This window comes from Nesoenas mayeri (genome assembly GCF_963082525.1).
Source record: "Nesoenas mayeri genome assembly, chromosome: 7".
NCBI lineage: Eukaryota > Metazoa > Chordata > Aves > Columbiformes > Columbidae > Nesoenas > Nesoenas mayeri.
The window spans coordinates 11,043,130-11,054,531 of NC_137551.1; the positions used below are offsets into that span (position 1 = coordinate 11,043,130).

Consider the following 11,402-nt stretch of genomic DNA (forward strand, 5'->3'; position numbering starts at 1 on the left):
GCCCGCTGAGCCTTGCACAGAGACTTGCCTGCAAATTGTGTCAGTGCAGGCTGTAGTGTGTTCACAACTCCTCCAGCATTATTTGACTCACACCTTGAGGACTTAGAGCCAAGAATACTGTTAGGTGATGGACAAACGGAGCTTTTCTGTTTGTAAAATTATGTGTGATAAAGCTGGAGGAGGAGGATGAAGATGCTTTCATCTCATACAGTGGTCACAAAGCATGTTCCAAATGAGGCAGATAATATTCCTGATTTATTGTTTTTTGCATGTTCTTTGCTAAGAAGAAAACAGATGGAATTTTTTCTTCTGAATGCCTACATTCACAAAAGCGCTTTAATATGAACTAGAACAAACGATCCCCAGCTCTCCTACTGTTGAGAATTTGAGGGCTACTTGGAATATAATTTAGACCTATTTTTATTCTCTGAAAGCTCATTTGTGTGGATGTTCATGTCATTTACTGAAATTTAATTTGCAAACAAGATGTGCTTAAGCTCTGTTTTGAAGTACTAATGCATACAGAGATCAAAAAATGCAAGAGATTTTGGAGTTATTACTGCTCTCCTATGAGTCTGAATCCATAAAAAATGATTCAGTTCAGAAAATTAGAAAATTGCATATTAAGTACATTCAGTCATGCATAAAATTATACTGTTATGGTTATCAAGCGGTCAGCATTTTGGTTTTCTAAACACATGAATGAGAATGGCTTTCTTTAGAAAATTCTTACCAGTTACATAACTACTTTCCTGCCCCAACTCAAAAAAGGGAAAATACCCTCTTTCTGTTTATATTGATTATGGTTGGAAGATCTGCTGTTAAAATACAAAATATTAGAGCTAGGTATTCCTAGAATAAAATTATTAACTGAAATTTCTGCCATACTCTTGGAAAAGGAGGTTCTTATATCTTGTGTAATTCAATTATTTGTTAATATAACAATGTTATTGTCACTTTTTACCTGTAAAGCTCTTGAACAGTTATCAGAGAGATGCAAAAATATTTTGTGTTTTTTCTTTTTTTAATGTCCAGGTCAAAATAGTCTTGACAGCATGCTTCATGGCACAGGAATGAAGACAAATCCTGACCAAAAGAAACAAGCAAATGGAGTGACACTCGCTCCAGAGGACACCTTACCTTTTCTTAAGTGCTACTGCTCAGGACATTGTCCTGATGATGCTATTAATAACACATGCATGTAAGTATTGCCTACAGGATAGAAGAGCCTCTTTGAAGAGTGCTTGTTTTCGCTCATGAGAGAGCAAACTAGAGTGCTGACTGTGGTTATCTCAGGTGACTTGACCATAATGGATTAGAAATTCACTGGTGCTGTGGAGATATAAGCACTGTGGGTTTTAACCCATGAGGTTTTAACCCACAGTCATCTGTATGTGAAAAATACTGCTTTCACTGTACCTTAGAACCGTTTGCAACCAGTCATTTTGCCCCCAGCAACTGCTTTAAGAACTGAGGTTTTCAGTAACTGTAGCTGGGTATTAAATGACCCAAATCTAAACCTTCTGATATGAGCACCCGCTTGCCTGGTCTAATATTTTTTTTCCCACCTGGTAGTCAAAAGGTAATGTTAGCAAAATAGCCTTTTACTGAGATTTCTTCTTGCTACATGTTCATTAGTTGTAGAATATGAGGGAAAGGCAGGAGGGAGAAGAAAAGCCTCTCAACATATAGAGGCAGGAAGGTAGTTTTAACTTAAGAGAGGCATAAGAATCCTAATAGACTGATGCACGGATTATGTGCTTGCTTAAGAGGTTTCCTTCATGTTGTGAAATATCCATGTTTTTCCTTTTTTCTCTTCCTTTGCAGTTCCATATTCTAAAGCCTTTATTTTTCTTCCTTAAGGATTAGTGTAAGGATACACAATAGACAATATTGCTACTATAATTTGAGTCTAATATTAAGCCTCTCTAAATCTGTAACTTGGCAGATGAAACAGAATTTGTGGAACCCAAGGAGGTAGAATAAACACTACTATCTTTTTAAATGTGAACACAGGTAGTATTTTACAACCATAGTTTTGCACCTAGAAAATGTTCAGTTATGATGCAGTATTTTGTCTTTCAGTTTCTTTAGTATTTATTTTTCTGCTTGTTATTGCCCTCTAGTGTATGCAGTCAGTATAGGCCTTACTAATTTTTTGCCTCTGAACTAGTGGCTGTAGAGATCAATGCTCTGATAATAAAGTCGTTAGAGAATTAATAACACTTACGCAGTGTTCATGTGAGGGGTGTTTTATGACATTATGTTTCCCAAATCTGCATTTCTTTACATTATTTTAAATTTAAAAAAAAAATAACAAAAAATATTTCTGGATTTGTTTTCCTTAGTATCTGTGGTGAGAGAATGAATAAATATTGATTTACTTAATAAAATATTAATTTTACATGTACTGAAAACACAGACCTACCATTACGAATTGGTTTGAGATTCCTTGCACAAATTATTGTCATTTTCATGTAGTACAGAAATCAAAGCATTTGTATAAAAAGATAATTTGGAATCGAAGTGCCATTTTTAAAAAAATTAATGTAATCTGTTTGTTACTATCAACTTCAGAAAAGTAGGTTTAGGGATTTGTTTGCTTTGCCCTGAAGGCTTAATATTTGAGAGAGTTGATGTGGGAAAAATGTAGCTGAGCTTTGATCTTGAAATAGCCACCTTTCACATAGTAGCACTTCTCTTCGAGTTTATCATTGCAGTTTCAAGAACAGACACAAGTGAACTTTGGTTTTGTTTCAGCCTGTAAAACTGTAGTCAGATCTCTGTGCTTCCACCCCCTCAGTTGTTTTTGAACAACTACATGCGCGTGATTGGATGTGAGAAGTCTTGAAGCGGGGTGAGGAAGTAGAAGACAGAATATTTGGGAGAAAACATCCCTTCAGTGTTCTATTTAAAAATGCCATGCTCATACCATATGGTAACCACTGCGTTAAAGACGAATTTTTCTGGATATTGGCATTCTATTATTCTTATTCATGGTCAACTAATGCTGCATATTGAACAACAAACACATTATTCAAGAACAATTGATGTGTTTATTCCAGAACTAATGGGCATTGCTTCGCTATCATTGAGGAAGATGAACATGGAGAACCCACGCTTGCTTCTGGCTGCATGAAGTACGAAGGTTCAGACTTCCAGTGCAAGGTAAAAAAGATGAGATATTATTAAAATTTAAGATCTCCGTGGAGGCTATGTAAGGGAAAAAGCATAAGCAATTTAAACCTCTGTAGCTTACAACTGCAATCATAGAATTTTCGCATGTTGCCATTTACCACTGAAGGCAATGGAAGTGAACAATCACGGGTGAGTAGTGACAGAAAGGACACTTAATGGTGTTTGAGCAAAGGTTGGAATAGAATCCTGGCTTGTTGGAGTTCTCTGCAATTATCTGTAAGCCCCTGAAAAAATGAACAAAGGACATCTGCCTTTTCCTTCTGTCAGCTGTATCCACAGTTGAAGAGACTATTTTATAGTCAACCTAGTTGATCTGAGTAGTTTGTATTTTAATGCAGACTTTCTTGATTACTTAGTTTGGAATTTTTTGCTCTCTTCAGTTCATTTGAGAGAAAAGCAAAATCATAAGGAATTGTCTTCACAGGTTACACAAGAGCTCCCTTATGTACGTTTTCCTGTCTGATGCATAACTTTTTTTTCCCTTTTTACAGTACTTATATGTCATTAACTGCATGAATATAACTTGCTTTTGATTTAAAGGGGTATAATTAAGCAGACTGCTGCCTTTAGAACTTTTTTATCTGTTACAGAACTTGGACTGAAAGCACAGTTAATAACGCAAGGATTTGTTTAGAAGGCAGGGATGTAGCGCTAGCTGGGCAAGTGAATATTGCCTTGGAAGACTGGATTTTGGTTTTTCTTTTGTCACATTGTTTACATTAAACAGAGCTTGCAGAGGTGGTCACCAGCTGGGTTGCTCTCCCCACCCCCCTGAAATACTATCACTGTTTCGAATACCCAGATGTAAATGTGGGACTTAAGTTCTTATATAATGTAGCTGTCAGTAGTACTGTCTCTTGGATGCACTCTTTGCTTCAGTTACAGCTGTGAATATTTAGAGTTACTGCAAATCAGACCCGAGGTGTCACAATGACCTCTTGAAGTTGTTCTTGTGTTTATATTAGCGCCTTATCTTCAGATTAGTTTTCATGCCCCTCCATCTTTTATATGGTGTTCTGAAAGTGTTTTTGAAGTAAGCAGTGCTGCTGTGATGAGCGCAAGAGAAAAACTCCTAAAATGACTAGGAGTTTTTGTCTTAAGAGCAGTATTTCTTTAACGTACGATTAAGTGCTTTTGACTAAGCTTAAAAAATTTGCAATATATGAAATAAAAAAGTAGGAATCATCTATTTCTGTGCACCAGGTAAAAGAGTTCCTCCAAAAATTTTAAAAAGTGAACATAGAATGTATGCACCCAAAGAGATTAGCTGGGGGTTGTGTGCCCCTGGGAAGTTGTCTCATACATTAAATGGTGAGGTTGAACTTTATTTTTTAAAAAAAAGTAGCTTAAACTTTTGTCTATGGTGGGTTGTATCACTAGCATTGCTTGTGCCAATCCTAACTGATCACTTCAACATCTGAACGTTTATTCAATTGTGTTTCAACAGGACTCACCAAAAGCACAATTACGGCGAACAATTGAGTGCTGTCGTACTGATTTCTGCAACCAGGATTTACAACCAACGTTACCACCGCTTGATAGTACAGGTAAATAGCTCCTAGATGTTCACACTGCTACTAACAAATACTATGTGGATTCTGTTCTTCCTGATCAACAGATAAAAATAAGCACAAATTGTGACTGCAGTATTACACAGATCTGTTTTTTTTTCCTTACTAAGGAATTTTGATGTGAAGCTCTGTACTATGCTTCATACTCTTTATTTCCCGTTTTCCTTTTCCGCCACTGCTGAGTTAATATTTTCCTCTCAGTCACTCATGGTATTTTCATTCTCTTTCTCAATTTGCTCATATCTTAATCTGCATGTGATCTTTTGATCTGTTTTTATTCTGTTTCTACAGCCTGTTCTCTTTTCTTTTAAAAATGGTTTTCTTAATCTCTGCTGTGCATTTGTCATGGTGAATGTATCATTAAAAAAATATTCTGGCATTATTAACTATTATGTACTGCAAATTCATTCTCTTTCTGTTATTCCCAATGAAAATACTGGATTTATCGCTAGACAAGTCATACTGTTTTAACTGTTGCTTAATTTCTCAGAATCTTACTGCTATAAATCCTTCATTTCTGTTTCTAAGCAGAAACTGAGAAGGGTCAACCAAAAACAATAACTCCAGAATCTCAAGTTAAATCCTCTTTTTTTTTGTTGTCATCCAAATGAAACGATCTCTGCTTTTCTGTTGTAAATACTTACTTTGATACTAAAAAAACCTCCTATAAATTTGTGTAACTTCACATGAACTGATAAATGCATCAGCTGTCTTGTTCCTTTCTTATGTTTTGCAAGTGGTTCCATGCACTGCCACAGAATCACAGACTGGTTGAGGGTTGGACAGGACTTCTGGATCTCATCTGGTCCAACCCCACTGCTCAAGCAGGGGCTGGTTGCACAGGACCACGTCCAGGTGCATTTGAATATCTCCAAGGAGGGAGACTCCACAGCCTCCTTGGGCAACTTGAGCCGGTGCTTGATCATCCTCATAATGAAGAAGTATTTCCTGATGTTCAGACAAAACCTCCTGTGTTTCAGTTTGTGCGCATTCATCTACATAGTATATGAAAATATCGTACCTAAATAGACTGTTTACAATAAATGTTTAATTAATAGACTTGGGAAACTTTCCTCTTTTTCTTTTCTAATAGATGGACTTTTTGATGGCAGCATTCGTTGGATGGCAGTGTTGATTTCTATGGCAGTCTGCATAATTGTCATGATCATCTTATTTAGCTGCTTTTGTTACAAGTAAGGAGAGCACTTTCTTTTTTGGCAACAGTTTTAATTTCCCAAATGAGTGTAAACAGAACAGTTATTTTGTAAATGTACTCATTTAATCATTTGTATTTCTGACAAAAATAGATTGGAAGTGGAACTGTTCTAATTTAATTTCCCATTTCTGTGGCTAGCAGTTTGCACTGTTAGGTAAAATTAAATGTTCAAACCAGAGAGCTTAAGTGAATTTGATCCTTTCCTCTGGCTACAAAGTATTTACAGTTTTCTAAGCTACATAGAACTTTGATGCTATAGCATCCAGTAAACAAGAATGTCTTCATGCTTTTTAAGGTTTTGCATCTTCAGTCACTTTTAATAGTTACATTCCATCTGCTTCTGAGATTTACCTTTTTAAAGTGCTTTTGTGACCCTAAAGCAGCAAGGATGTGTTTTATAGCTTTTCCTTTCTGTTGTGTTTCAAAACTAAGTAATTGACCAGCTGAGCTGCGGCAATTCGTGTGAGTGTAGTTTAGGAGACTGTGCTGCCTTCTGTCAGCTCCAGTCTTGTGCTGGAGGTGATTGTTGTTCTACCAGTCTCAGCAGAAATGAGCCTGTGTCAGTCTCATTTGCAATGATTCAAGGTTCAGTCTTAGTTTAAACCAAAACCAGCAGTGTTATGCTAGTAACACAGCCTGTGAGCTGAGTGTTAAAAATACTGGTGTTCCATCTGACTCATAATAAACTGACGTGCCTCTACATGCATTACAACTACTTCTTAATATTAAAAACCTATGTAAGTTACGTTTCTGAAAAAAATGGTACAGTAAAATTTTTTTCTTTTAAGGAAACTTGCATATTTAAATAACTTATTTCCTTGCTCAGTTTACTACATGTTTTGGAGTTCAGCTTAACTTCTCCTGCTACTTTTGCAGGCATTACTGTAAGTCGATGGCAAAGAGGCACTGTTATAATCGTGACCTGGAACAAGATGAAGCATTTATTCCAGCTGGGGAGTCATTAAAAGACCTTATTGACCAGTCACAGAGTTCTGGGAGTGGATCAGGACTACCGTTGTTGGTAATTCATAAACTAAGTTTTTTCTTCACTAAACCTCTCTCCATCAAATATGAAGTTTGGTGTTTACCTAATACCTAGAACAAAGCAGTTTATCCGTGCAGTATGTTAATAATTTTAAATGCAATTACTGTAAAAGGTACAGTACAAACTAAAGATGTGTGAAAGCCCATCATCACATAATTAACTAAAATGAAGTGCAAAATTAGATTTTATGTTAGGAAACCTTTTGACATCAGCAAAGTTTAAAGAAAAATTAGAACCTACAGACATTAAAATAACAATGCAACGAATGGATAATACAAGTATCAAATTGAGCTAACTCAAAGATATTTTTTTCTTCGTGTCTGCTGTCTGATAAGAGGTTTGTTTTTTATTGGCCGATAGTTGTTCACAATTTTTGTTTTGCCATCTTATATATTTGCATAAACATTGGCCAGTGATAGAGATGACTATAAAATAGAAACAGAGTGCAGGAGAATGCATCTGAATTAAATAAGAAGTTGAGCTGATCTAATTGTTTTGGGTTTGAAATGGGAATACTGGAAAATAATATAGAACAGATTTTACAGTGGGATCATAGTTCAAAGGAGTCCACGCTTGAGAAGCAGCTTGTCCAGGTACTTTATTTAATCGCTGGTTTTCCTCCTCCACTTTCCCCTAATTTTTTATTGTTTTTTTCTTTCTTCCCTAGGTTCAGCGCACTATTGCCAAACAAATTCAGATGGTGAGGCAAGTTGGAAAAGGGCGGTATGGTGAAGTGTGGATGGGCAAATGGAGGGGTGAGAAAGTCGCAGTGAAAGTGTTTTTCACCACAGAAGAAGCCAGCTGGTTCAGAGAAACAGAGATTTACCAAACTGTTTTGATGCGTCATGAAAACATCCTTGGTAAGGAAGCAGTACATGATTTGGCTACTGGAGGGTTTGTGTGAGGGTGAAGGAAAGAAGAGTTTTTAATGGGTGGCTTGAGGGGTATATGGCAGCTTCTACGGAATAACCAGATAGGCATCCCTTCATGTATGCTAAGAAAATGTTAATGAAAGGGTAGAATCTTGCTGTTCTTGCTTGGAAACATGTTTGCAATCTCTTTACTGAAAGACTGGAGTGGTAACCTCATGTGTAGTTGAAATCTGAGCTTTTACATTATTAGCTTTCATAAGGGGAATCTTTGGATATCTTTTGATACAGTCTGAGATAATACAGCTTTAGGAATTCTTACTAAAACTGTTGCACAAAAAAACTTACTTACAAATAAATTGTGACCTTGTTTATATATTTCATAGGTTTCATAGCTGCAGATATAAAAGGCACTGGCTCCTGGACACAGCTTTACTTGATTACAGATTATCATGAAAATGGATCGTTGTACGATTTTCTGAAATGCACTACGCTAGACAACAGGGCTCTGCTCAAACTGGCGTATTCTGCTGCGTGTGGTCTGTGCCATCTACACACAGAAATTTATGGGACACAAGGCAAGCCTGCTATTGCACACAGGGACCTGAAGAGTAAAAACATCTTGATAAAGAAAAACGGAACTTGCTGCATTGCTGACTTGGGTCTTGCAGTCAAGTTTAACAGGTAGATGAACAAATCCTCTGGAATGCAAAATCTTTTTTTAACGTACCAGATGTCATACTTAAAAGGAAGATGGAGTCATGTGCTTTTGTGCTTTCAGTTTTGAGAGTAAAATGCTGATCTTCATTTGAATGCTGGTAAACGTCGAGGTGAAAATATGTTGCTGAATGAACAATGAGAAGACTCTTGTGGAAAATAGAAGTAGTTATGTAGAGGAAAGGGAGAAGATGTGAATTCATTCATTATTCAAAACTGACCTCTCATAGTAATTGCTGTCATGTATCATTATAAATTATCTCATAGAAAATATGGACAGTGTAAAGTGAGTTGAAACTTAATTGAAAAAATAATACTATGATAGTATTACTGAATACTTCACTTTTTAAAGTTCAATGGAGCAAGAGAACTGTCTTCTGCTACAATAGAGCCTGAAATAAAGCATAAGCCTTTACAAATAATTTTCTGAGTTATTACCAAATATACAGGTATTTATAGTAGTTTTTAATTCAGTTTTTATATGCGTTTTCAATGTCTTGTAAAAGAAGCTGTAAACTGTCAACTTCCATACTCACTATCATTTGTCTACATGATCTTTTTCAGGGAGGTACAATGTATTTAAAGTGTAGTATTGAGAGGGAAACAAAAGAAAGAATTTAATTTATAAATGGGAGCTTTGCAGTGTAGCCAGTTGCATCATACAGGATTTTATACCGTGTCTTGTTATAGTCCACAATTCACTAACTTCTTAATATTTTCATATAGTGACACAAACGAAGTTGATGTTCCCTTGAATACTAGAGTGGGAACAAAACGTTACATGGCTCCAGAGGTCCTAGATGAAAGCCTGAATAAAAACCATTTCCAACCATACATCATGGCTGACATCTACAGTTTTGGGCTTATCATTTGGGAAATGGCTCGACGTTGTGTCACAGGAGGTAAACATTTAAATAATCTTCATAAAATCTGCCAGGCCTTTGTCTCACTTTAACAGTACTTCTTCAGGAAATAATATAACAAGCCTGCTATATCAACAAGCTTGCACTCTTTATAAACAGTAGTAATAGTCTTGTTTTCTCCCTGTTTCTTTGTAGCTTCTAGTGGATTAGATGATGTCAAATTCTACACTGAGTATCTAAGGGACTGCAAGGAATTACTGTAGCTATTAAACTTAATATTCGTAATATTGGAGCTTTTCTAGTAAATGTCTGATTGTTATAGTGAAATTTTCAGATATTTATCACAGTGTAACAGTGTGGTGGGTTTACCTTGGCACAAAATTGAGTTAGTTTTTGCTTCTAGCTAAGGCAGTCTGAGAGTAAATGTATAGATTTAAGGGTTTTTTTAATGGTTCTTGATGTCTCACAATTATCTTCAGGTATTGTTGAAGAGTATCAGCTGCCATATTATGACATGGTGCCAAGTGATCCATCCTATGAGGACATGAGAGAAGTGGTGTGTGTCAAGCGCCTACGCCCAGTAGTATCAAATAGATGGAACAGTGATGAAGTAAGTATGTTGAAAGGAAAAATTAGGCCAGTTTGTTCATTAATATGGAAGTGTATTTTAGCTTGGTAAGTATTAAAACAGAGTTAAAAAAAGAGGACTACATTCAGATATGATATTCTGAAAACCTCACAGCAACAATAGGAGAAAGATATGTTTGAAATAGTCTCCAAATACTCATATTTTTATATAACTTTTCAGTGATTTGAAGGAAAGATACCCTTAAGCAGCATCAAAGTGTTTGAATGCTACTCTGAGGTCTTCTTTTCAGATAGTGGAATATTTTTTAGAGTTTTGATTGGAGCTAAAACTTAAAGTTTTGTATTTCTTTTATTAGTCTTAATGTCTATAGCATATTGGTTTGTGGCATAAGGAATATGAGGCAATTTCTTTGTGTTTGTAGATTTCCTCACTTTTTTTATTTTCTCCTGGTATATTCCAGGGCAAACCATGATGCAACTGAAATATTAAATTTAAATGTGTTTCTGAAGGGCCACAGCTTTAACACAGTAATTAAGATGTAACTATTTCACATAGCAAGCTGGATATGCCATATCCTTTCTTGCCTAAATCCCTGATTTCTTTTAGGAATTTCCAGATTTTCCATCTTATTTTTCACCTGTTGAAAGAACTTTTGTCACATCTTCATTTTCAGTGAAGAAGTTCTCTACAGGTTTTCTGCCATATATATGTAAATTTTTCTGCTTATTGCTACCATTTTTTGTACTGCTATTCTTGAGTTGTAGTGATAACTTCTGGTAGTGCATCCTTGCAAAAGTAAAGAAATACTTCCGTTTGCTCTAGCTACTGTAATATTAGGCAGTGAAGAGGAGGAAAAGAAGGATTGGGACGTGGTGGTTGTGGTTTTTTTAGTTGATCTGTTTATAATAGCTCTCTATCAGCAATTTTGCAGAATATGTAGAAGTTGCACATTTGGACTTGAGTGTTCTATAATTTGGGCTTGACAGCAAACCAAAGTTATATAGCTCAGGTCTGTCAGTTGTGACAATATTGTTCCTTTGTTTTTTATTTTACAGTGTTTAAGAGCAATATTGAAATTGATGTCTGAATGCTGGGCTCATAATCCTGCCTCAAGGCTCACGGCCTTGAGGATCAAGAAGACACTTGCCAAGATGGTGGAATCACAAGATGTAAAGATTTGACATAGTAAATTGACATTGGAGAGCAAAGCTGGACTCCTAGATCTTTTCACTCAGACATGGGTGAGACCTATGTGGAAAGAGAAAATAACTGAGATTCAGTGTATTTTCTCAGCACACTTCTACAGGCTGCTAATCAAATCTTTCAGTACTTCG

At 36.0% G+C, this 11,402-nt stretch overlaps 1 protein-coding gene across 3 annotated transcripts; it reads left to right on the top strand.

Moving 5' to 3' along the window:
* Nucleotides 1-1,040: 1,040 nt before the first annotated feature.
* Nucleotides 1,041-11,249, top strand: BMPR1A (bone morphogenetic protein receptor type 1A; the record flags this gene model as incomplete). Of its 3 annotated transcripts, none has more annotated exons than XM_080347629.1 (10): nucleotides 1,041-1,201; nucleotides 3,066-3,168; nucleotides 4,646-4,739; nucleotides 5,863-5,962; nucleotides 6,862-7,006; nucleotides 7,704-7,890; nucleotides 8,286-8,583; nucleotides 9,343-9,518; nucleotides 9,959-10,089; nucleotides 11,124-11,249. In XM_080347629.1, the coding sequence occupies 10 exons, from the start codon at nucleotides 1,056-1,058 to the stop codon at nucleotides 11,247-11,249; spliced, it is 1,506 nt and encodes a 501-aa protein (XP_080203755.1). The 3 variants fall into 3 exon arrangements, with proteins under 3 accessions (XP_080203755.1, XP_080203756.1, XP_080203754.1); XM_080347628.1 differs by having other exon boundaries at nucleotides 1,056-1,201; nucleotides 7,698-7,890; XM_080347630.1 differs by lacking the exons at nucleotides 4,646-4,739; nucleotides 5,863-5,962; nucleotides 6,862-7,006 and having other exon boundaries at nucleotides 7,698-7,890.
* Nucleotides 11,250-11,402: the final 153 nt, after the last annotated feature.